Source organism: Ambystoma mexicanum, chromosome 2p (assembly GCF_040938575.1).
Source record: "Ambystoma mexicanum isolate Mex_15411 chromosome 2p, UKY_AmexF1_1, whole genome shotgun sequence".
Taxonomy (NCBI): domain Eukaryota; kingdom Metazoa; phylum Chordata; class Amphibia; order Caudata; family Ambystomatidae; genus Ambystoma; species Ambystoma mexicanum.
In genome coordinates, this window is record NC_090923.1 from 1,398,605,632 (window position 1) to 1,398,632,469 (window position 26,838).

Genomic DNA, 26,838 nt, shown 5'->3' on the forward strand with positions numbered 1-26,838 from the left:
AGAAAGACAGAATTCTAAAAACTCCAATCCAAAAGAGGGCCACAAACAGAAAAAGGTTAAGCCACATGGGAAACCGAATCAGTCTAGTGATACCTCTGCTGCCAAACAAGAGGTCACCATTTGTCAAAACATTTGGAAAATGTTATGCTTGTGGGTCAACTCAGCATGTGAAAGGGGATCCCAGATGCAAGGGTAAGCATTCAAGGATCCACACTGCCTCCTTAGCCTTCACCCCAGAGGAGAAGTACATATGTCAAGTCGAAACGTTCAACTACTGGCTGAAGACCCCCATTGGAGTCTCTGCCAGTGTTTGTGTCCCTGAGTCTGTAGGAACAGCAACATTTAGATGCCTACAATTCAATTCCAGATAACACAAAGGAATACTACAAGGACAGTGTACTTGTAAATGGTCAGGAGACCCCTGCCATTACAGACACTGGGGCCATCATTACAGTGGTGGATGATACCCTTTTCAAACCCGAGGATGTTGCTAAGGCACCCAAAGGCCCCACTAAGGTTGCTGGAGGCCCTTTCCAACTGCTTCCAAGACTACCAGCTCTCATCCAGTGCAACAACATGACTGTCAGAATACTTGTTAGTGTACAACGTGAGGTGTCTGGGAGAGTCCTGCTAGGGAATGCCTTAAAAACTCGGAGTTGTATCAAGCACCCCAGGCCTCCCAGTAAAAGGAAACAGGAGCAGACCAGGAAGGCCAGAGAGCTCACCTTAGATGACTCTCGAGGTGGTTACAGGAGAACCTATAACACCCAGTCCACAGGAAATGCCAACTTCTATTTCCAGGAAAAAGGAGACCAAGGGGAAACCACCCAGGAAACAAGATAGATAGCACTACTGTGCATCCAACAAGGACATCCCCGAGAGGACTGTCCAAAGTCACACCTGTGACTACTCCACCAGCTGAGGCCGAGTGTGCGAAACAACCAGGAGAGGTTGAATCAGCTGAAGAAGATTCAGAGCTGGAAGACCTTCTCCCTGTTGGAGATCTGGATCCTAAAGACCATCCTGAGCTGCAGTCTTTACTGGCAGAAGGTGGCCTCTGTAGGGCAGACTTCAGCAGAGGTCAAAAAGAGTGTCCTACTCTTGAAGGCCTTCGGCAACAGGCAGCTTTCCAGCTGGACGGTCAAGAGCCACGAAAGCAGAGGTTGTACTGGGGAGATGGCCTCTACAGTGAACCTAATGAGCCTATCCCAGGGGACTACAGAAGACTTGTAGTGCCTCAGGAGACGAGACACCAGTTTCTACAGTTAGCCCATGAGATTACTTTGGCTGGTCACTTAAGCTTTAAGAAAACCAAGGAAAGGCTTTCTCTGTATTTCTACTGGCCTAAGTTGGGGTCTGATATAGATAAATTCTGTAGAAGCTGTCACACTTGTCAAACATCTGGCAAGAGTGCAACCAAGAATGTGGCACCTTTGATGCCTCTCCCAGTGGTGGGAGTCTGTTTTGAGAGGGTAGGAATATACATTGGTGGTCCCTTAGATCCTCCAAACTCTTTAGGCAACCGATTTATATTGGTTGTAGTAGACCATGCAACTAGATATCCTGAAGCCATACCTATGAGGACTGTTACTGCTCAGGCAGTTGCCAAGGCCCTACTTGGTATTTTTACCAGGGTAGGTTTTCCTAATGAAGTCATCTCTGACAGGGGATCAAACATTATGTCCCACTACATGCAGGCCATGTGGAAAAACTGTGGAGTGACTTACAAGTTCTCCACTGCCTACCATCCCCAGACGAATGGGTTGGTAGAGATTTAACCAAACTATGACAGGTGCTTGAGAGGAACCCCTTAGAAGACAGTGGGACCTTCTACTGCCATGCCTTCTCTTTGCTTATAGAGAAGTCCCTGGAGGGAGTTGGATTTAGACCCTTTGAGCTCCTCTCCGATCATCCAGTTAGAGGTCCATTGGCCCTAACTAAGGAGGGGTTGGAGAGTGCTCCTTCCCCCAAGCCAGTGAGAGTCACTATGTGTTAGGTCTCTGGAGGAGAATGACACATGACAGAAGCTTCTGATAACTTGAAGCCAGGTCAGGCTCTGGTGAAGCATTGGCATGACCAGAAGGCCAACATGGTTGAGTTTACTCAAGACCACCTAGTTCTAGTTATGGTACCTACAAGGCAGAGGGCCTTCCAGGACAAATTAATTGGACCCTTCAAGGTTGTGGGAAAACTTTGAAAGGTCAATTATCTGGTGGACTAAGGCAATCCTAAGGAGGCCCCCAGGGTCTTTCACACCAACCGTCTAAAAACATATGTCTCTAGACCAGAAGTGGGAGCATTGCTTCTAGTCTCTGCTCAGGAGGAGGAGATGGAACCTCTACCAGACCTCCTCAGGGGAAAACCTTTAGATGGAAAGATAGATGGAAAGATAGGAGTTAACATCACTTCTAATCTGACACTGGAACAGGAGGAGTGAAAATTTGTTAAATCAGTTGCCCCTCTGTTTTCACTATCACCAGGCTTGACCTCTTGGGGCCAGCATGATACTCACTGGTGACTGTTTGTTAAAAGCAGAGGTTACAGAATGTCAGACCATGTAAGAACCCACATAAAGGAAGCGGTCAACAAGATGCTTGATGTCGGGGTAATAGAGCCATCTACCAGCCCATGGTCTAGTCCAGTTGTACTAGTGCCAAAGGGAGGATCCAAGGAGTTGAGATTCTGTGTTGACTATAGAGCCCTAAACGCAGTCACAAAGACTGATGCCCATCCTTTACCTAGGACAGATGAGCTAGTGGACAAACTGTTCAGCCAAGTACCTCAGTACCTTTGACCTAACCTCAAGCTATTGGCAAATAGCTCTGACAGACCATGCCAAGGAGAAAACTGCATTTTCAACACCAGAAGGCCTCTACCAGTTTAAGGTTATGCCTTTTGGATTAAAGAATGCACTTGCAACATTCCAAAGGATGGTTAATCTAGTTCTGAATGGGATGGAGGACTTCTGCATGGCATTGCAGTGTCCAGCCCTACTTGGAAAGAACATGTTGCCAATGTAAGGTATGTATTGCAGGCTCTTGAGCAGGCCCAATCTGACCATAAAGTCAAGTAAATGTCAAAGTGGTCTACCTTGGACATGAGGTAGGAGAAGGTGAAATAAGGCCATTGCCTAGCAAAGTACACGCTGTAAAAGAATGGGCCACCCCTACTAATCACACGAAGGTGAGAGCCTTTTTAGGTCTCACTGGTTATTATAGGAACTTCATTGAGAACTATGGGTCCATAGCTTCTCCCTTGAATGTGGTCTCCTCACCCAAATTCCCCAAAAAGGTCAGGTGGAATGAGGAGTGCACTAAGGTATTTGAAAGCCTTAAGAAAGCCCTTTGTCAAGCTCCAGTCTTAAGAGCTCGTGACTGCAGCCAAACCTTCATTGTGCAGACAGATGCCTCCAATACAGGTATAGGTGCAGGTTCGGAGTCAGCTGGATGAGAAAGGTAGGGAACACCCAATCTGCTTCATCAGCAGGAAGCTGAAGGAACATGAGACAAGGTGGGCAACCATAGAACGTGAGCGTTTTGCCAATTTGTGGTCCCTGAAGAAATTTAGACCATACGTGTATGGATCTACTTTTGTGATTCAAACAGACCACCAACCCTTGAGATGGTTAATGCAGATGAAGGGGGAAAATCCTAAATTCTTAAAATGGTCCATCAGCCTACGGGGTGTTCGATTTTACCATTGAACACAGGTCAGGGTGTAATCACCAAAATGCTGATGGTCTCTCCAGAATGTATGACCAACTTGAGTAAGGAGATTCATCCAGATGTGGATTCAATCCTCCTGTCCCTTAGTCTGAGGGATGGCGGGGGGGCGAGTGTTAGGGAGAATTCTCATAAATGTGCTAATTCCCTTCACATTAGAGACCCTCAGCAACTTTACTGGATTTTGAGGATTTCATTTTTTTCAACCTGGAGAGATGGTGACCCTTTTTCCAACTCTCTCATGTAATTTGATATGTGTTTTACATCTGTTTCTCCTTTGGTTATGGAGTCTAACCAACTACACAGGCATCATCTTTTACAATTGTGCCACAAAGCGCCTTCAGTGCAGTGGCAGAGGGAAGCCTTTCAGGCTTTCTTTCCCAATGTTTAAATACCTTCTCTGGGATGAACTACTGTTTCCCAGAGTAAGTAAAGTGAAATTTACTTCACTAGTCATTTTAAATTCCTAGACCCAGCACACCCCATCTTACAATAGAGTGCGGGAGGGGTTACTTAGTATCCCCAGTGTCTAGATACTCATGGAGCAGTCAAATGCTACCCTTTCCTCTCAGAATGGCAGTGACAGTTAATTTACAACAAACTACCATGATTTTTCCCGACCACAAACTATTCGTAGCTCCGGTAACATTAAATCACAGGAGCCATGTTTTTCAAGATGGCGTCTGAGCCCCCTTTGTTTAAAACAGGTCCCGGCCCTTTTTCGCCATTTCTTTTAGGAGAAGTCCTTAAGTTTTTCTCTGCGCGCCAAACCAGGTTTGGTCTCTGTTCATTCGCCTTTGGCGGGCTTCAGTAGTGAAGACTGCCTCTGGCACCAGAGTGTCGGGGGTGGGCAGGAAGTGAGGGAGGTGCCCGAAACTCCATGTGCTTAGTCTCCTAGGAGACCCAAATGTACTCTGATGTGATTGGTTGGCTGACTGTCTGGCAAGGACAGCCACCCTGCTAGGTGCGTGGCAGCTAGGCTGGAATGAAGGGGAGAAAACTATTTAGGAGGAGAGTCTCTGGTCTTGGAAGGCAGAGTCGACCAATGGAACGCAAGAACCGAAGACGAGCTGGAAGAGGACGGCTGCTGCAACTCCTGGACCGTTGGTTTGCCCGGTGAAGCCCTGCTGCAGGTCCGAATTGCCAAGTTCATCTCGACAGAGAAGCCACTTCAAGGATGACTTCTTCTTTTGAGTTGATGGGACCAATCACCTCGTAAACCACCTGGATACCATTCTCAAAGCTGGTTAGGATTAACCAGGGAGAGGCACACCAGCTAGTGTGCTTGAATTACAGCAACTGGAACTGAAACTACTGCATTCTGTCAGCATTTTCCGACCATCCCATGCAGTGCATGAGTCCCCAGGTGTCCTCCCTCTTGTCCCCATGACTGAGGCTCAGGAACAGTGAAACCTGCAGGAACTGCCAGGAACCAATGTCTTCAGCTCCATCTTGTTCTTCATATTAAGGTACTGTGCCAACCCGATTGAGAGAACTTACCTCTCGTGGTGAAAGTTCGCAGAACTTTCCCAACTTGCAGGCCTAATCAGCTTGTGACCCAACAAATGATTATTTTTCATACAAACTACTTCGAGAACTTTGGCAAAGACTTTACCGTTTACTTCAAGAACTGCTCTTTCCTATCCAAGCCACTAGCCTATTGACTTTGGCCTAGGCCTATTGAACTGAATCGAGTACTCTAGTGAACTGAAACTATTTGCACTGCCTAATAAAGTATTTGTGATCTATTTGATTATCTTGTGCCTTTGAATTCACATTTAAAGTGACTGAAATGCTGTTTTGCTCCTATTTCAGGGGAGACTTATTTGTTCAGAAACTTATTGGTTTTGTGCTAAAGTATATTTGTGTATAATATTAAGTTGCCTCCTTCTAGTGAATGTTTTCTAAATGCTTGTGTAATAAATGTATAAGTGTTTTACCAAGAAACACTGAGTGTAAGTGCCTACTTCAATTGTGATTCCAAGACATCTGTAACTTTGTTTACTGCTCACATTCCCTCTTCAGATAAGCCTAGCTGCTCAGCTCGCTACCACAAAACTGTGTAGTACAGACTTCTACCAAAGGTTGGTTTTGCTTACACCTGTAGTCCTTATTGTATGTGGTGGTCCCAGAGGGTACTGCATGCAATTCTGCCCAACAGTGAGATCTTTAAGACTTGCTTTAAGAATGGGCTCGAAAGGAGCCCCATCAATCTTGTTAATACCACGTTTAGGTCCCAAGCGGAAGCTGGGTTAGAAATGGGAGGGTGAATTTGCTTTACTCCCTCCATAAAAGCCTTAATAACTGGTATCTTCCACCAAAACACCTTTTGTTGCGATATAGTGTAGCCTGAAGGAGCAGCTAAGTGAAATTTAAGGGAGTTAAAGAATAGGCCCGAGTCAAGTAAATGACAGGTACAAAACGATGTGTAGGAGAGCAGTCAATGGGGTTGATGCAGAGATGCACCAGATAACAAAAATGTTTCCACTTACTGGAATAGCAATATTGTGTGTTAGGTTTTCTTGCCTCCCTGAGGGAGTTACAGCTGCCCGAACTCTATGACCTCAGGAGCCAGGCTGCGAAGTTCAATGTTTGCGGGCATGGGTGAAATATCTCGTCTTGCGACATGTTGTACGGTCAAGGCAGTTTCATTGGAGGAGATGGGGACATCTCCATCATATGAGCTAACCAAGGTTGGCGGGCCCACGTGGGAGCCACCAATATCATGGTGACTGGTTCCTGGTGCATCTTTTGCACTATCTTGTTGACTAGGGGAGTCGGGGGGTTGGGGGAGCGTAAACAAATTTCTCTGACCAGGTTATCCAGAGTAGTTCCCTTTGCAAGGGTTCTGGGCGTACCGGGAGGCGTAATCTTGGCATTGAGCGTTCTCCAGAGTTGCGAACAAGTCGATCTCTGGGAAGACCCATTCTGCGAAAATGTTGGAGACTAGGTCTTTGTGTAATCGCCATTCGTACTCCATGGGTAGTGGGAAATCTTTGCCGAGTAAGTCTACCAGAAGATGGAGGTCCCCTGGAACATGTGACAACAGGAACATGTGTTTGAGAGCCCACTTCCAAATGTTCTGGGACAGTTTGGACAGCCCTAAAGAGTGAGTGCCTCCCCGCTTGTTCAGATAGTACATGGCAGTGGTGCTGTCTGAGGATCAGGACCGTCTTTCCCAGCAGTTGTGTCTGGAAATATTTCAGTGCTTTGAATACTGCTAATAGTTACAACAGTTTCAAAAAAGGTAGCAGGCGCTCCTCTCCAGAAAGAACATGGCATGATAACCTGTTCTGCAGTGAGTTTGCAGCACACGTTTTTTGATCACTGTACCTTTCACAGCTGAGAAATATCGATTTGCATATCAGTCTTTGTCCCGCCCAAATGGGCAGTGCAGCACCGAAATGCTATGGCAATTCCTCTCTGAACAAGAGGACAAAGACTGATATGCAAATGGATATTTCTCAGCTGTGAAAGGTACAGTGAGCAAAAAGCGTGTGAAAAAGCTTGGGCTTCCGGCGGTTGACGCACGTCATTGCCTCTGTCTGTAGGCCTTTCCGTAGGTTCCAGTACATTTTTCAGCCTATCCTTATGCTTAGACGAATCCTTGTGCTTGTCCTAGGCTTTCGACGATTCATTGGACCTTTGTTTATGAGAATCTGCTGAAATAATTTTGGCAATGCTCTCAGTAATTACCTCATCGGGACGTTTGGAAGTACAGGCCTCTGGTTGCGTGACTACTTCTGGCGGAACCCGGGCTGAGGACGCTTTCTTTCATTGCGTCTCGACGGGATGGTGGATATCGGGGTCAGCGCCCCTTTGATTTAGCAGGCCCAGACGCAAGGCGCATCTGCGGTTGCGGGGAGGGCTGCCAACAAGGACGGTTGGCGGGCAAGGCTGTAGCTTTCAGCGTGCCCGTTGGTGCTATGGAGCGTTGACTGTTTAGTCGAAGACATCCCTGGGCTTGTGTCTTTAGTGTGGGGAACATGTGCGCTTGTGTTGCCGGGGTGTACATACCCCATAGCAGGACCTAGGTCTTGCCTAGCGGGGCAGGGGACAGCCGACGCGAAGTGAGTGCGCTCCACCGAGGTCAATCGCCGCCGAATCGGAGGCTAGTTCGTCACTCAAACCCTCATCGCAATCGTCGGTTGTAGCAGCAGGAGAACTTGACTCGGCCCGAGACATTCCGTAGGCCGCCCACCGCTTAACACAGTGCTCCAAGGTTTTCGGGCACAGGAGCTTGCAAGTGGCAGAAACCAACACGTCGTGAGTGAGGGGTAAACACTGGTTACATTTACAGTGCTCATCTTTCCAAGGGAATTTGGCCCTGCAAACGGGACAAAACCTAAATGGAGTCCTCTCCATAGCTAAGGAACTAAAGTGTGACGAATAGACTCAGGGAACAATGAGAGGAAAGGGAAAGGCATTCTCAGAAAGGGAAAGGTCACCCCAACCCCACTTCCCCTACTGTGTAGGCCAGCCAGAAGGCCCAGCCACATGGCCGGCAGCGCTGAACGAGCTGCGTCCGAAGATCCGTGGACCGTCTGGGGCAGGAACTGGAACAGCCATCGATGGTAAGGGACGGTAGGGTAATATCAATAACCTTAATATTTATTACGACCAAAGGTCGAAGAGAACAAAAGCAATTTCTCTAGACGAGCTCTGCATAAGGCGACCAGTATGCTGGGTGAAAAACAACAATCTGAGGGACCTCGACGCATGAGGGATTTTGGGTACACTACACGTCACGGATAGTGTTAGCGGCATGCCCATGTCGACGTCCCCTTTCGATTCTCGAAAGACAAGATGCAATACTCTGCAGTGACCACTTGATGTCTGACCATATGCGCAGCATGTGATTCTAAGCATATTAACAAGCATCAGAAATAAATTGTTTATTCAAGAAACCTTGTGTGTACGAGTTTATTGGAATACTTGTCACGGTTAATCTGTGCAACTCCCATGCAGCTCACATTGACCCCTCTTGAGATAAGCCTGGCTACTCAACACGCTACCAAAACTGTAGTACACGCTTATACCAAAAGTTGGGTTTCCTATACCTGTTGTCAGAGTTGTGTGTAGTGCACCCAAGGGGTACTGCATACAAACTTTGCTTAACACCTTCCATATAATTTGAATTATAAGTATTATAATTGGTCTTTTATAACGTGCTTAATACCGAAAAGGCTTCCAAGCGTTGACCCGGAATTGGAACGTATTGATCTGCGTCTTGCTTCCAAGATGAGCACGTTGCCACTGAGCTATACTACCCATGCCAATGATATCGACAGAGAGGCGGAGGCCCTCGAGGGACAGAGTCAACTGCAAGGACGCACAGCACCCTGCCCAAAATGCTTTATTCTGAAGCAGCTGGTGCTGGAGTCGAATAGGACATGCATTACTCACTGTAATAGTATTTTTGATGATTGTATCTGCTTAGATTCACATGCTGTGCATATGGTCAGACATCAAGTGGTAACCGCGGAGTATTGCATCTGGTCTTTCGTGACGTGTAGTGTAATCAAAATCCCTCAGTGCCGAGAACCCTCCGATTGTATTTTTTCTGCCATGGGGGAGCCCAAGGTTATTGTAATTGAGTACATGAAGAGAGAAAGTAGAAAGACATCTATGTTCCTTCCACCCCGAGCGGGGAGGCAGGGAGAGCACATGTGAATCTAAACAGATGCAATCATAAGAAATGCTATTACGGTGAGTAATGCATATCTTCTGATGTTAATCTGTTTATAATCGCATGCCGTGCATAGACTAGCAAGCAGTACCAGGAGTTTGAGGTGTGTTGTGAGAAGGGACAATAGAGAAAAGATGGGATACATTACTCACCGTAATCGTATTTCTGATGCTTGTATCTGCTTAGATTCACATGCTGTGCATAGGCCGACATCTAGTGGAAGCTGCGGAGTATTACAGTTTGTTTTTCGAAAGTCGAAAATGGGCGTCGACACAGGGCGTGCCAGTAATACTATCCCTAGTGTGACGTCCACTGTACCCATGATCCCTCACGCGTCTAGGATCCCCAGATTGTGTTTTTCCTGACATGAGGTAGCATGAGGAGTAGCGTGAGTACAGATAGTCCAAGCAGATAGACAGAAAGGTAGGACTACAAGCAACCATGCGCCTTCTCTCGGAGGGGAGGAAGGGTGGGTCGCATGTGAATCTAAGCAGATACAAGCATCAGAAATACAATTACGGTGAGTAATGTATCCCTTCTGAGGCTTGTGGAATCTGCTTAGATCACATGCTGTGCATAGATTAGCGAGCAGTACCAGAAGAAGGAGGTGGGATGTGAGAAGGGTCATGAGCAAACAGGTGTCTTAGAACCGCTTGTCCCACTTGTGTATCTGTCTTGGAATGAGTGTCAATGCAGTAATGCTGAGTAAAAGTGTGAATAGAGCGCCAAGTAGCTGCTTTGCAAATGGTGTCGAGGGGAACATTTGCAATGAAAGCCAGAGTGGCCCCAATGCCTCTAGTAGAGTGGGCCCTTGGCGTAAAAGGCAGAGTCTTTCCCGAAAGAGAGTAACACAGCTGTATACAGTTGATAATCCATTTAGAGATAGCGCCCTTAGAGACGCGATCCCCCTCTTTGCCTGTAGCTACGGAGACAAACAGTTGATCTGTTTTCCTTAGCGGTCTGGTTTTATTTATATAGCATAAGACCGCCCTACGCACATCTAGGGTGTGTAGTTTCACCTCAGCCGAGCTTTGTGGGTTTTGGAAGAAAGCCGGAAGCTCGATGGACTGGTTTACATGGAACTTGGATATGAATTTTGGTGAGAACCTAGGGTGTGTGCGTAAAACCAGTTTGTCCTTGTGGATAGTAAAGAAAGGATCTTGCACTGACAGAGCCTGAATTTCACTGACCCTTCTTATGGAGGTAATGGCTACTAAGAAGGCCGTCTTATAAGTCAGGTGTTTGAGACTACTTTTATGCATGGGTTCGAAGGGGGGCCCCATGAGCTTAGCTAGCACCACGTTGAGGTCCCATCCTGGCGGTGGGTTCGAAATAGGAGGGTGAAGTCTCTTTACTCCTTCCATGAAGGCTTTAACCACTGGTACTTTCCACCACGAGACCCTGTTATGGGATGTGGTGTAAGCCGAGAGGGCTGCCAGGTGTACTTTCAGAGAGTTAAAAACCAACCCTGCATCCAGCAGGTGGAGCATGTATGTTACAACGTTGGAAGGAGTGCAATCAACTGGGTTGATTTGTTTATTCTGGCACCAGATAACGAATCTTTTCCACTTGTCAAAGTAACAGTGCTTGTATTTGGTTTCCTGGACTCTTTTAGAATGTCCATACACCTCTGTGGTAATTTGAGATGTCCAAACTCTATGACTTCAGGAGCCATGCTGCTAGGTTCATAGAGTTGGGTTCCTGATGCACTGTTTGACCTTGTTACTGGGACAGAAGGTTGTACCAGGCTGGGAGTCTGATGGGCTCGCACACCGCCATCCTGCGTAGGTGGGAAACCATGGTTGTCTCGCCCACATGGGAGCAACTAGGATGAGCGTCATTGATTCCTTGTTCATCTTGTACACCACCTTCCTGATGAGGAGTTGGTGGAAAAGCATACGCAAACATCCCTGACCAGTTCATCCACAGGGCATTCCCCTGGGAGTCCGTTTGGGGGAACCTGGATGCAAATCCTGGGCATTGTTTGTTTTCGCTTGTGGCGAATAGGTCTATAGTGGGGAAACCCCACTGAGAGAAGAGATCTTCTACTACGTCTCTGTGAAGGACCCATTCGTGTTCTTCTGGGAGGGAGTCTCTGCTTAGAGCATCCGCTAGGGAATTGAGCTCACCTGGAACATGTTGCGATGACAGGAAGATGTTCCGTCTGAGTGCCCATATCCATATTTTCTGGGCAAGCTTGGACAGATTTGGCGAACGAGTCCCTCCTTGCTTGTTCAGATAGAACATGGCTGTCGTGCTGTCCGTCCTGATCTGCACCGACAAGTTCAGTAGATGGGGCTCGAACGCCTGCAGCGCTCGGAATACTGCCAGAAGCTCTAGCAGATTGATGTGGTTCTTGGCTACTGAGTGAGACCAGAGACCCTGAGCTGTGTGGTGGAGATGGTGAGCTCCCCACCCAGTTAGGCATGCATCTGTAGTCACCACTGCCTGTACTTCGGGATCGTAAAAGGGTTTCCCCTTTGCGAGATTCTCTCTTGTCCACCAGTGTAGGCTCTGTACGAGTGTTGGCGAAACGACCACTAGATCGTCCCACTGACCACTTGCCTGAGACCACTGTTTCGCCAACCATTCCTGCATGGGATGCATGCGCAGACGCGCGTGGGGGACCAGGTAAATGCATGACGCCATCATGCCCAGTAACCGCATAGCTTTGCGTACTGTTATCTGTTGACCTGACTGATGATGCGGAATTTGCAGAAGTATATTCCGAATTCTTTCTTCCGAAGGGAAGGTCAATTCTTTCTGAGTATCTAGGATAGCTCCTAGAAACTGTTTTGAGGTGCTTGGCACCAGACTTGATTTTTTCTCGTTGATAGAGAAGCCGAATTCGTGGAGGAGGTCGATAGTCCTCTGAATGTTTGACCTGCAGATTCCTGGGGTTTCCCCCGTTATGAGCCAGTCGTCCAGATAAGGGTACACTGGAATTGCCTCCCTGCGTAGGTGTGCAGCTGCCACCGCCAGTACCTTGGTGAATACCCTTGGTGCTGAAGCTATCCCGAAGGGCAGTACCTTGAATTGGTAGTGGCGACTGTCCACCTTGAAGCGCAAGTATTTTCTGTGCGCCGGGAGCATGGAAATATGAAAATAGGCATCTTTCATATCCAAGGTTGCCATGTAATCCCCTTTTTTAGGAGTGGGATTACCTCTTGTAGCGTGGTCATACAGAATCTTTGGGGCTTGACATACTTGTTGGCAGGCCGTAAGTCCAATACTGGGCGCATTGTTAAATCTTTCTTTGGCACAAGGAAGTAAGTTGAATAGATACCCTTGTTTACCTGGTGTCCTGGGACGAGTTCTATCGCGTCCTTTAGGAGCAGATTGTAGATCTCCTCGAGTAGGATCTTTTGATGTTCTAAAGAGTGGACTTTTTGTCTTGGAGGATGGTTTCGGGGACGTTGCAGTAGTTCTATACAGTACCCCTTGGATACCGTTGACAGCACCCATCTGTCGGATGTTACCCCTTCCCATGCCTGGGTGAAGCTGGATATTCGTCCCCCTACTGGGGTTGCATGGGAAGGGACCCTGAAATGAGCGTCACTGCTTTGGTGGAGGCGTGCCGCCTCCTTTACTGGGGCTGCCTCTGCCTCTACCACGTCCTCTTCTACTAGCCCTACCATACCCCTGGGTAGACTGTTGTGAGTTGGTGTTCCACTGTGTACCCTGGGTGTGGGAATAGCTATTTCCTCTATTGGAATTTTGGCCGCGGGGGCGACGAAAATTGCCGTTCCCTCTTTGGTTAGGTGGTTAACAGTGTGATGCATTTGACAATCCACCTTGAGATAGCCGATTTAGAGGCAGGATCGCCTTCTCTACCAGCTGCCACAAACGAAATATTGGTTTGTTTTCCCCAGTGATTTTGTTCTTTCCGGGTAGAACACGACTGCCCTGCGCACATCTAGTGTGTGTAGGCCATGCTAGTGGGATTCTGGAAGAAAGTGGGTAGTTCGATCGATTGGTTCACATGGAACTTTGAGATGAATTTAGGCGCAAATCTGGGATGAGTGCGCAGAACGCCCTTATCCCTCTGGACTGTAACAAAGGGGTCTAGAACAGAAAGGGCCTGTAGTTCGCCAACCTTTCTAATAGAACTGATGGCCACTCAAAAGGCTGTTTATTTTATTTATATCGCGCACCTGACCCGGAGGTAATTGGGTGCTATTAAGACATTAATGGTTACATGGCAAAGTCCAGACAATTATGTACAAGAGAGTTGCAGTTAATAGTCCAGGTAAGATTACAAGAGTAGATATATACATATTAAACATATTATACAATCAGACATAAGGTCATAACAATAGTACAGTGCGACGTGTGTACACATTATGCAGTTCTAACCTAGGGTCAGTGGTATCTAATAGCTATTGTGTTTACGTCTTGCAAGTAAGGTATTTCAGACTTGCTTTATGCATTGGCTCAAAGGGAGATCCCCCATGAGTCTGGTTAAAACCACATTTAGATCCCATCCAGGAGCTGGGTGAGAAATGAGGGGATGGATTCTCTTAACCCCTTCCATAAAGGCTTTAAACACCGGTATTTTCCACCATTACACTTTTTTGTGACGTGGTGTAGTCAGAGAGCAGCAAAATGAACCTTTAGGGATTTGAAGACCAGTTCTGCGTCTAACAAATGGGTTAGGTACAGTACAATGTATGTGGGTGAGCAATCGATGGGATTGACGCCTTTGGTATTACACCAGATGACAAAGCGGTTCCATTTACTGGATTAGCAATAGAGGGTGTTGCGGGCGAATTCCACGCAGTACCCGTGAGTGACCGTCTTTATAACCCACTGGTCTGAAGTTATCCCCTCCCATGCTGCGAGGAAAGATGTTAAACACCCCCCGACCGGGGTAACATGGAAGGGGGCCTGGATCCATTGGTAATTTCCGACCAGAGGCTGCAGCTCCTCTGGGGTTGGGGCCTCTGCCGCGCGGTTGACCCCCTAGGTGGGTAGTTGGCAGTGCTTCCAGATGTTTGTCCAGAGTTCTAGTTTCCCGTGTTGTAGTTTTGACCTGCACGGGGTTGCCCTCGAAAGGACCGACGAGAACCGCTTCCCCTTTGGGGGGGACGGCTTCGGAGTTATTTGTTGTAATGATTTAAGAGTCTCATGCGCTTTCTTGGCCGTCTCCAGAGCACCATCGACCGTTTTCCTGAAGAGATTGGTTGATTTTAGGCTTGAACCCCGAGCTGCAGAGCCAAGCGTGCCGCTTGAGTAGTGCGCATTTGGGCCAGGGATCTGCCTGCGGTTTCAGCAGTGTCCAGAGTGTTTTTGATTATATTCTGATTTACTTGCATGCCCTCAGCCACAATGGTGAGAAGTCTGGACCTAGTGGTTTCAGGAACCTCCTGGAGACCCTTTTGTACGAGGTTCCATTGTGCGTCTGCATAACTTGCAAGCAGCGTGGTGTTATTTGCTATGCGTGTGGTGTATGCAGCTGCCGAGGTAACACGCTTACCTAAGGCATACAACCTCTTCGATTCTTAGCCGGAGGTGCCTCCCCCGTAGCAAGGTCTACCCCTCCTCGTTTGAGTGGTAGCGACTACCAAGGAGGCGGGGTGGCGTGGCCTTTGATATACTGAGGGTCCGTAGGAGCTGGCCGAAATAGATTTTCCACTCTTGGATTCACTGCCCGGGTCTGAGCTTGCGTGACTAGGGAGGGTGCCAACCATTTTTTAACAGTTCAGGAGGGGAATGGGTTGACTTGAGGGGGGCTTCTCTGAGAATGCCTTCCACATAATCTTGTTCGGGTACTACCTCCTGGGTGGTGATCTGAAAGTGCTCTGCTGCCTTCCTTAAAATGGCATTGAAGGCCATTTGATCGTCTACAGGCAAGGCCTGGTGGGCCGGAGTGGTGGGAGGAAAATCCAAGCATAGGACATCAGTGTCCTGATCTTGCGTGGGGAGCGTCCATGGCTCAATCTCCACTTGCTGGGTTTCTTCCCAATTGTCCACAGCATCCGCCTGGTCATCAGGGTAGTCCTGCGGGAAGGAAGGGTCTCCTTCCTCGTCGTAGATGGCCTGGTAAGTATTCATCTGGACCACATCTTCATGGGAGGACAGAAGCCAAAGGTCAAGATTTTCCTGGAAACGTGAAGCTGACCCCAAAATAGGGTCTTCACAAGATCTTAGGGGAAGGCTGCTCAGAACTTGAGAATCCTTTCTAGACGGTCCATACATTCTTCAAATTTTTCCCTGGTTCACGTAGATGAACCAGGAGGGCCCCAAGGTAGAAACAGCTCTTCTTCCTCCCTATGGCATCGAAATGTGTCCCCAAGGGTGCTGGAAAGAGGCTCCCGACTGCCCTTGTAGGTTTTGCAAGTATTGGGGCGCCATGGTGTGTCTTTAGACTTGACCGCAGCACGCTCCACGCGTTTCGACGGTATTCTAGGCGTTGACCCGACCGCCGAAGTAATCCTCGCGATACTATCCTCAATCTCCGCCGAATCAGCATGAGTGAATGGGTCAGCTGTAGATCTACCGGCTACCGTGGCATCGGAGCGCCTAGCGGTAGATTTTGCGTCTGTGGAAAGGCTAGGAGGCCTAGGAGTAGGTTTCCGGCCTACCAAGGACTTAAGGGGTGCTGGAGCGGCGGATGTCCGCGCTTCGGTGTGTAAACCAGATTCATGAGTAGCGCCCTTATTTTTGGGAGTGCCCAGTCGCAAGACGCTGCTGTAGATGCGGGGGAAGGCTGCTGATCGACCAGAGGATTTCGTCAAAATTTTTCGCAGTCCTGGTGGCGCCTTCAACTTTATCGACGAAACCGTCTAGATCGGTGGTGGGGTTGTGTGTGGTGACTGATGAGCCCACAAGTACACAGAATGTCAGCAGGGCCAACTGGCAGGATTACTGTGCATTAGTGTTTGTTCTGACTGTATGTGGAACAGTAGCCGGATACTGCCCTTTAATTCTCGTGCTAGACTTATCTTCCTCCAGGGCATGTGAAACTTCTGCCAGGTCGTCTGATAGGAAACATGCTTCAAAAGCAAGTACTGACAACACAAGCCTCACTCCCATCAGGCGCTGACCACTTGAGTCTTTTTGAAGTCAGCAAACATGAGAAAGGGCAGAGTTAAAGTATCCGGGGAGCAGATGTTTTATGAGAAAAGGGTTCCACCATCTTGTTCTGTTAAGGCATTCTTTCTTATGCCTTCCCCATTTCCTACAGGCCATTTACTCTGGCTGTGATGTCTTTAGGCAAAGGGCAATTGTTAACGCCTGGATTGGTCCACTTAATAAAAGGCATCCTTTGTACAATGTCCCTGTGACATTTTTTGCTTAGAATTGGAGGGATTCCCCCTCATTCTAGGACTACTCTTGGAACTTCAACAAGGACACTGATTTCCTGAGACGGCAGGAAGGGTGCCAATGAACATTATGGCCAAACAAGCAGAACAACTTGCGTCACGGCACTCTTAAGGTGGTTTAGCCACCTTCCGTAGCCCTTCACAGAAATTGCAGAAATGCACAAGTACAATTTTAAAAATAAAGAAAATCAGTTGCCATCAGTTTATCTTAGGTGCATTGTATAAGTAACCAAAAAGCTGCTAGAAAAAAAAAGATACAAATCATCCTAACTGCACTGTAAGGTGATGTGTGTAATTTAACAATACAAGAATTCCTAAAGAGAGGCAAAGTCTCTACATACTGCAAGTCTCAATGACTAGTATGTTACACCGAAAGAACAAGCAAGAGGCATTGGAAGTCAGAAGGCTTTACTTACCTCCAAAAAGTCAGTGCAGAGATGAAACAAGCCAAAAGAAATGTGTCCCTGAGAGAGCAGGCAAGGGTGTTCTTCACTCCTGCAAGATGAAACGGGATGAGGAACATCCCCTGGGCTAGGGCCAGTGCCAAAGGGCCTGCGCCACCTTGGAGAGCGCCGGGGATCTGGTTCCCCCGATGCTTCCGGATGCAGAAAATCGTGGTGGTTTTGTCCGTGAAGACCCATACCATTGACCTTGAGGGACGGAAGGAAATACTTGAGGGCTCAAAACACTACCTGCAGCTCCAACACATTCATGTGCAACGTCTTCTCTAGTAGCCACAGGCCTCTTGCATGAAGACTTCCGGTGTGCGCTTCCCATCCTTCCAGGTGGCATCTGGTGTGACAGTTTCCTGATGAGGTGGGGTCTGGAAATCCGTGCATGCGGACAGATTTGCGTGCAACTCCCCACCACCGTTTCGCTCGACGGAAACTCTCATTGAGTGAGATCTTGTCCTCGAAGCTTCCCGACACTTGTATCCAACGGGGGGCGAGGAACTCCAGCAGCGGACGCATCCGTAACCTGCACAGCCGAATGAATGACATCATGCCGAGTAGGAACTTAACGGCCCTCACCCTTGCGATCTTCAGGGCCGACGGCTGTTGTACCTTGCCCAATATGGCCGCTACCCTCTCCTCCGACGGAGACGCCAGGCACAACACCAAGAAGAAACACTACGAAAATACGCCCTTTAGGGGCGCTAAAGAATTAAAAAACGGGTCCCCATTAATCGGAAGGTGGATCGATGGAGCTTGAGGCTCGATTAACCGAAAAAAAAATAGAGCAACACTCTTAGAAAAACTGCAAAACGCAATAAAAGCTCGGGAGCTATAGCAGGAGGACTGACTCCCAACACTTGAACGTGCAGTAAAAATCTGAAGATGGCTGCCAGAGGGGCTTAGGTAGAGGGCAGTCACTGGCTGGGGGCAGTATGACTCAGAGACCAGTAATTGGTTGTTAGGAGAAAGACAGTTAAGAAGTGAAACTGATTTTTTCTTTTCCGAGGTTTCCCAGCCTGATGGGGAATATTCATGAGCATGTGAAGCCATGCCAGACCCCATGCTGAAGAAGCTCACTATCCGGTCCTCTCCAGTTGCCATTGCAGCGCACACAGCCAGTCAGGAGGCAAAAGAAGTTATCTACATAAAGCCAACCAAAAAACTGACATTTGTACATACAATTACAAAACTAAAACCAGAAACTCTTAACAGTCAACAGCAGCACATTTTTACACCATAGGCTTTCCATTGAACCTTCATGTGCATTCATGCAACAGAAAAATCTTCAAACTGGAAATATATATACAATTTCAAGGGGAGAAGGTGGTCAAAGAAAACAAGCAATACATTATATTTCCCAAAAAGCCCCTTCATATAAAATACCTCATCATTCTTCATAGAGATCCGCTGCCGGGAATTCAGGGGCTTCTTGTTCTCGTCCACCTCATAATCTTCTTCATTCATCCACTCATTGAAAACATCTGTGTCCAAAATCCACTTTGCATGAACCTGGAAAACAAAGAACTCCACTTAAACATAAGAAATGCTATAGTACAGATTGAGAGTAGAACTTACCTGCATACATTTTCAGAAACAAAGTTTTTTAACTTGCTGATCAGTCAGATGAGTGATTAGGGTAAGGAGCAAGTGAACATACATGAACCAGATCACAGAACAAGATACTTGAACAGTTCTAGGTTAAGTGCAAGGGTATCTTTGACCCCGATGGTTTTCTCACCTTAATGGAATAAATGACTGAGCATGTTTAAAAGTAAAATCTTCAAGCAATGCTCACAATGCAATGCATGCACATTACTTTACATTGGATACTGACAGATGAGGAACACAGACATTTGATATAAACCAGATGCAAAAACATTGATCATTGCCCTGCATTAGAAAGATTTCTCTTTTGGCAACTTTCCTTGCATAGTTCCAATTGGCCCCTAATATTTTTGCTTTCTTTTTAACCTGTTCCGACTTCATTAAGGGTAGTAAAGCAGTCTGCTTCACTTCCCTTTTGCTCATATGTGATGGGGAAACTGATCAGTCCTTCATCAGTACTAGGTCATTTTGTTTCCCTTTTACATTGTTCTAACTTTGTGACCTTGCATACAGTATCTTACAATGCAGTGGGCATACTTTTATCACCCTAGATTTTTACACTTAGGATTTTTGATGCATCGACTACAATCATTCATTAATGGGTCATAATCGGGAAGAATGGCATAGTTGGGGACTGTAGGACACGTTTTGCAGTACATACATTTAACTGATTATATAATATCTTAAACACAGTATAGGGCCATGCTGATAACTATTTACATTCAGTTAAACACATTTACTTTGATTAGCTCATATTTGTACTACTTTGGCAAAATACAGTTCCAAATAAGATCTTAAACATGATTGAGTGACCAACATTTGAGAAGCATGTTGCAGTAAGATTAGATTTTCATTCTCCTCAATGCGAGACCCGCCAGCACTTTCTTCTGGACTTGTGGATTTGTCTATGGTTCTGAGTGAGTGGAAGGCTTCTTCCTTTTACTCTTTCCATGGAAGTCATTTTTGTGAGTTTCCATACATTATTTTGGGAATCATACTTTCCTATAACTTGTTGGGCATCTGCAGGTTATTATTGCAGCACAGCCCTTTCTGTGCAGTGTTGCTGAGGCGCCGCTTGGGCTTCCCTTTTTATTTTCTCTTCGGATCCTAGTCTGAACTACTCTTCCCTGGGGTAGGATACTTTTTATCCTTTCTGCAATCCACATAGTGGAATCAGTACACCCCACCTGATTTGGAGTACTGAGGGGTTACATAATATCCCCCTTCTCACTGGTTCTGTAACATTTGTTACAGTCCTTTACTAAACTTGCAGAACACATGTTCATGGGTAGAGAGATTTTTATCTTCTGTACATTTTATATTGCGAGATCAGCACAGCCCACCTCAATGCTTCTGTAACATTTGTTACAGTGACAAGCATTCCTTTATGGTTGGTGGCAGTGGACGTGTTCTACCGACTAGTATGATTTTTGTACTTGCAGGCTGTCAACTCAGCCAGGATAATGCACAAGGGTCACCGTTCATCTAGATGGTGGCTGTATTCTTTCTTTGCCATTTTTAATGTGCTTATCCTTTCTTGGTCTGTCATCATGGGAGGGGGAGGTCCAGGTTTGATTTTTGTCTTCATCAGGAACCCTTTTGTGTAGCCTGCTGTTAGGACAGTTTTTCTAAAGTCCAACTAAGGGCTTCATAAAACCATATCTGAGGCAGTACAAAACGCCATTCTTAGTAATTGTATGGTTTATTTATAAAGCACTTATACACAAAACGAGTGCTTCAAAGTGCTCCAAGACGGGAGGGGAACCTGGGATAAAATCATTCATATGGCCTTGGTAATTTCAAAATATGGAAATGTCACAATGGCTTTCAGTAATAAGGCTGTACCACATGAGAACATTTGGTAGAGTGGACAAAGCAGCCAGGCTCATCTTAGGAGGGATAGAGATCTGTAGATGGGTACAAAGACGGTGCAGCATACATATGATTCAAAGAAACACTGCTACACTAAGTATTGAACAATAATGGTTTATTTTAAATAAAGTAGGCCAAGATAAATCTTGGAGAAATACTATTCACATAACACAAAAACACATTTTAAAAAAAAACTCAATACATATGGTTTACTTAACCAAATCTAACCTTATTTCAGATTACAATCAGCAGTCAAGGTGAGTCAAACCTTTAACACATTCAGAATGCAATTAAGCTATTCTTGGGGAGTAAAACCAGGTTAGGTATACTTTCAGAATACAATAAGTAATTCTAGTGCAGTAGACCCTACTGGTCATAATATACATTAGTACCCGGCGAGAGTCAAGCAGAATGCAACACGCATTCTGATTGGCTCTCGCCGGGTCCTTACCCGGCCGAGAATCCTATTCTCCGCCAGGACTCCAGCTGCCTTATCCTCGGCAGGGGGGGGGATTGGGGGGGCGTGGCAGCCCCTCAGCCAATGAGGCTCGGCCATCCCCGCTCCAAGCCTCCCCATGACTGAGAGGCTGCCTCCGCCCCCGCTGGGGACTCGGGTAAGGTTTTTTTTCCCCCCATTCCCTCCCTACCCCACCCCACTCACCTTCTTGCCCCTGCGTCCCTGGTGGGTGACGATGGCAGCCTCCAGCAGTGTGGAGACTATGTGCCTCCACACAGCTGGAGGCTTCCATCGTCCCCTGGCAGGGACGAAGGTACTTTTTTTCTCCCCCCCCTTCCCCTCCCTCCCGCCCTCCCGACCCCACTTACCTTCTGCTTCTTTTTTTTTTTCGGGAGCGGACGCGCTGGGAACACTGGTGTTCCCAGCGCATCTGCTCCCGAAGGCCGCCATGGAGAGAACGGACTCCCATTTTACCTTTCCCGGCGGCCATTTTCTTGGTCGTTTGTGTCCCGCAACGCCGCGGCTTTTCGGGACAGATAAAAATGCTTTTAGTGCCCCGGTCACGCATATAATGCGGGCCGGGGTACTAATAGCAATATGACCCTCGCAGTGGGGGCATTACCGACTCTGGTAATGCCCCAGGGCCTTCGTTATAACTATGGGCCCCGGGGCATTACCTGAGTCGGTAATGCCCCGCCGCTCGGGTCATATTGCTTAATTATTATTCCATTATAAAAACACCTTATTAGAACAACACTGTTACAAGGATATCTTGAAACATAGGTAACTTCTATTAAGAATAGCTACAGTTAGCACGCCAATGTCAGTTTTCAGAACACAGTTGAGAGGGAGTAACTTAAACTTGTATACTGGGCACTAAAGCAAATCGGGGAAAGTACAAACCAAAAGGTAATAATTGACCATGTACTCTTCCAAGCACACACAGTGTGACTTTAGTCAGGCAAGTAAAAGTACTTGAAATTAACTCAGCAATATTACCTTTTAAGAAGAGCATCATCTATTCTAGGTCAGTATAACCTATTGGTCTTTACACAAATACACCATTTCTGTTCAGGGAATAGATAGTTTAACCAAGGACACTTTTTAGAAGTGTGGGATACAAGTCTAGGGCAGGAACTGTTATAACCATTTTAGAAGTGCTCTGAAGCCATTCAGGGAAAGCATGAACCAATTACACATTTTAACAAAGTCACAATGTATTTCAAGGTAAGTAAGGAACCTATTTTTTTTTTAAATTTATTGTGTTTTGGTACAAAAACTGAAATTGTCACATTCACATCTCAAATTACATACATCTCATTGTCAAATTAAAAAACTTTAAAAGAAAATAAATACAATTAAAATCCTTTTCACTTTAAAATTAAAGTACACAATTCTTTCCCTTCGACTCTTCAAAAACATGCTCCAAAAACTCCCACAAGCTTAAAGACAGCGAAAGGTAATTAGTATTTAAAATTCTGATCTTAGGTCCTCTTGCATTAGTCTATAACACAACAGTTTTTTCCTCCCAGACAGTGTAGGGCCGGACATATATTTAAGGTCTCATCCTCGGAGGCATAATAACGACAATCTCCTTAACACTTCCCTTGTGTGGTACAAATTTAGCTTTACTCTCACAATTGTGAACATAAATTCTCTAGACGGGTGCTTCAAGTATGGGGCTAATATATTATAATGTTCCAACAACAGTTAGGCAAGATTATATGTAGTAAATTATATGTAGTAACCCCGTGGGAGACTACACCAATCTTGTCCTCTTGGCAATAGCTAACGCAACCTTTGGTATAGACCTGTACTACACAAGTTTGTAGAGTGACTGAGCAGCCAGGCTTATCTCAAGAGGGGCCAATGTGAGCTGTAGGGTTAAAACAGATTCACAAGTACATGTATTCAAATAACATGTACACTCAAATTAATTATTTTAATCAAGAAACCTTAACAGTCAGTTTTAAAATAAGTTTTCTTTAGAAGGGAGCAATATGCAACACTTACACTTAAAAACCACTCAGTCAAGTAACTACATACCCTTTTGACCCTTTTGGGATGGCACACAGACACCTACTACACCGTCCGGTGACTTCAATTGCTAGGAAACTGGACAGTAATATATCACTTTTCACACTTAAAAGGTAATACTGAAGTTGTGGCAAAAAGGAAAAGGTTAGGGAAGGAAATAATGGTTAACAAGTTTCACAAACAGGTAAGCACTTTAGAATCCCCCAATGCAATATGGATTAACCCTTTCCCAGCTGTACAAGTAAGGCATGTAGGTCTTTTTGAGGGGAAGTTAAACACAGTATCGGAGGGTAAGAAGAGTCTTCGGGGAGCCAGGACAGCAAATGTCAATTGAGCAAACTCTAGGGTAACTGAGGCACTTCTTGAAGATAGCCAAAGGTCTTGCACAATGTTAAACATAGTTTTGTATTAAAAAGAAATCACTGTTGGGCCACAAGCTGGGAGGCTTGTGAAGGGCAAAGCTGCAAGAAACTCTGCAAAGGGCAGCAAATGCAAGTCTCCAGTGAGAGCAAGAAAGCTACACACAAGAGGTTTGCCACTAGTTGAACAGTACCTCGAGTCTGGAGAAAAGGGTCCAGCTGGCTTCTGTTCCTGTTGTAGTCCTGCAGATCCTTTTGTTCCTGGGCCTCAGTTGTGGGGACAAGCGGGAGGACGACTGGGGACTCCTGCATTAAGAATTGAAGGTTGGCAGCAGTAATGGGTACCCTTCATTGTTGGGCAGAATTGCATGTAGTACCCTCTGGGAACACCACACACAATTAGGACTACACGTGTAAGCAAAAAACAACCTTTGGCATAAGCCTGTACCACACACTTTTCGGTAGCGAGCTAAGCGCCCAGGCTTATCCCAAGAGGGAATGTGAGCAGTAGATTAAGTTACACAGAAGTATCACAATCACATAGGTTCAAGTAGACACTTGCTCTCAAGGTTTCTTGGTAAAAAATACTGATACATTTATTTACACAATCATTTAGAAAGTTGTAGAGATAGTTTGTGCTCCCCTGAAAAATGAGCCAAATGGCACTTCAGTTACTTTCAATGGTAATAAAGAGACATACATTTGTACAATGGATTAGAAAACACTTCTGTTAGGCAATGCAAAGGTTCAGTGTACAGGCGGGTCAGTTCAATTCAATAGGCCAGGCCAACGTCAATAGTCTAGTGTTCTTGGATAGGACCGATCAGTTCTGGCAAGACTTTGTAACATTTCTCAGAAGTAGTTTAGACAAAAAAGCATGATAGGCTGGGTCACAAGCTGGTTAGACCTGCAAGTTGGGAAAGTTTCACGAACTTTCACCGCAATAGTTATGATCTCTCAACCGGATGGCACAGTCCCTTAATGTGAAGCAAAAAGATGCAGCTGAAGACGTTGGTTCCTGGCAGTTCCTGCAGATCTCACTGTTTGTGAGCCTCAGTCGTGGGGACTCCTGCACTGCACGGGATAGTCGCTGAAGCAAACAAAATGGAGTCACTTCAGTTCGAGTAGCTGTTGATCCCTCTGCCTGTTTAAACCCTAACCAGCATTGAGAATGGTATCCAGGTGTCTTATGAGCTGACTGGTCCCACCAACTCAAAGGAAGAAGCCGTCTTTGAAGGAGCTTCTCTGTCGAATGGAGATCTGGCAATTCGGAATTGCAGCAGGGCTTCACCGGGCAAACCAACGGTCCTGTGGTTGCAGCAGCCATCCTCTTCCAGCTCGTCTGGTTCTTTCGTTCCAGTTGTCGACTCTGCCTTCCAGTCCTGGAGACTCACCTTTTAAACAGTTTTCTCCCATTCATTCATTCATTCCAGCCTAGCTGTCAGTCACCCAGCAGGGTGACTGTCCTTGCCAGACAGTCAGCCGGCCAATCATTACAGAGTGCATGTGGGTCTCCTAGGAGACTAAGCACAGGGAGTTTCGGGCGCCTCCCTCACTTCCTGCCCACCCCAGACACCCTGGAACCAGAGGCGGGCTTCACTCGTGAATCCCGCCAAATGCAAAGCGAACAACGGAACCAAACCTGGGTTGGCGTGCAGAGTAACTCAAGAAGGACCTTTTCACAAAGAAATGGCAAAAAAAGAAGACCAGGGCCATTTTGACAAAAAAGGCACCCTTGGGCGCTTTACTGCAGCTGCGAACGCAGCCCACGGTAAATGCACACCATGTTAGTTAAAACGAAACCACTGCCACCAGCCGTTCAGCAAGGAAAGGGTAACAAAAATGTTACATGAGAAGCTAAACAAAGGGGGTACTGGGTAACCCTTCCAGCAGCCTATTGTAAGATAGTGTGGGCTGGGTCTAGAAAGTTACAAATGTAAATAAAGTCAATTTCAATTCACTGCTCTTGGAAACAGTAGTTTTCCAAGAGAAGATATTTAAACCTTTGGGAAATCTGGAAGACTTCCCTGTGTCACTGCACTGAAGGTGCTGTGAGACACAAAGTAAAAGATGATGCCTATGGAGTTTGTCAGACTCCACAACCAAAAGGAGCAGCGCACAAAATCACATTAAAATACGAGTGTGTGAAAAAGGGTCTCTCTCTCTCCAGGTTAAAAAAAAAATCAATTCCTCAAAATCCAGCAAAGTTAAACGGGTCTCTAAGTTAGAGGGAATTAGCACATTTCTGAGAATTCTCCCCAACACTGGCACTCGGTTCCAGCAGCACCAAGAAGTACTGCCAGTTGGGGGAAGGTCTTCCAGTAAAGTTAGTGTTCAGGTTAGTTGGTCCCACTAACCCAAGGGAAGAAGTCGTCCTTTCCAGAGCTTCTCTAGTCGAATAGGAAAAGGAGTTTCAGCACAGCAGCAGGGCTTCACCGGCCAGTTTAACGGTCCAGGAGGTTGCAGCAAGCTTCTCTTCACGATTCCTTCATTGGATGTTTCGTCCAGTGGTCGACTGCCTTCAGTCCAAGAAGCCTCTACTTTTATGCAGGTTTCTCCCATTCATGCACAGCCTAGCTGTCAATCACACAGCAGGGTGGCTGTCCTGCAGGAACAGCCAGTCAGCTAATCAGGACTGGGTGCATTCAGGTTGCCCTGGAGACTAATGAAAGAGTTTCGGGCACCCCCCCCCCCGCTTCCTGCCCTGCCAGAAACTGGAGCCAGAGGCGGGTTTAAGTATTGAAGCCTGCTAAAAGCAAAAAACAAACAAGGGTTAAACCTGGTTTGGCGCACAGGGTAAAACCCAAGACCGACCGCAGACAAGAAATGGGCCGGGCCATTTTAACACAATGGTTATCCATAGGTGATATACTGCAGCTGAGGTTTCAGCCTGCGATAAAAAAGCACAATGGTAGGAAAATTAAAACACTGCCACCAGCCATTAAATGTAGTGAGGGTAAAACACATTTTTACATGAGAGAGTAGGAAGTCTTAGTTACAGGTAAGTATTTCTCCAGCATTGGTATCTTTCACAGATTCACATGCTTGAATATTCCCAGTTGTCAGACCGGGAATCCTCATTGATTTAAAAAAAAAATGAATGGGGATTAACCATTATGCCCAATGAGGCATCCATTTGTGTAGTCTCTCCATCTCATTTTGGTCTTTTTTGACCCTAACCAATGAGGTGGCAGGGTTTAAGCTCCACCCCAGGCAGTCATCTTCAGATTTTGACCCGTGTGTAGACATGTATGACTGACGGGCCTTGAAGCAGCCTCTCAGGGGAGGCGGGTGGGCGCATGTGAATCTATGCAAGA

At 46.4% G+C, this 26,838-nt stretch overlaps 1 protein-coding gene across 2 annotated transcripts in view; it reads right to left on the reverse strand.

Moving 5' to 3' along the window:
- The window catches only part of SMARCC1 (SWI/SNF related BAF chromatin remodeling complex subunit C1), a 1,286,593-nt gene that overhangs the window by 821,148 nt on the left and 438,607 nt on the right, over positions 1–26,838 (reverse strand). For both annotated transcript variants that reach the window (XM_069645843.1, XM_069645841.1), the window contains exon 9: positions 18,575–18,700. In XM_069645843.1, coding sequence (XP_069501944.1) covers positions 18,575–18,700 — 126 coding nt within the window. The remainder of the gene's footprint in view (positions 1–18,574; positions 18,701–26,838) is intronic.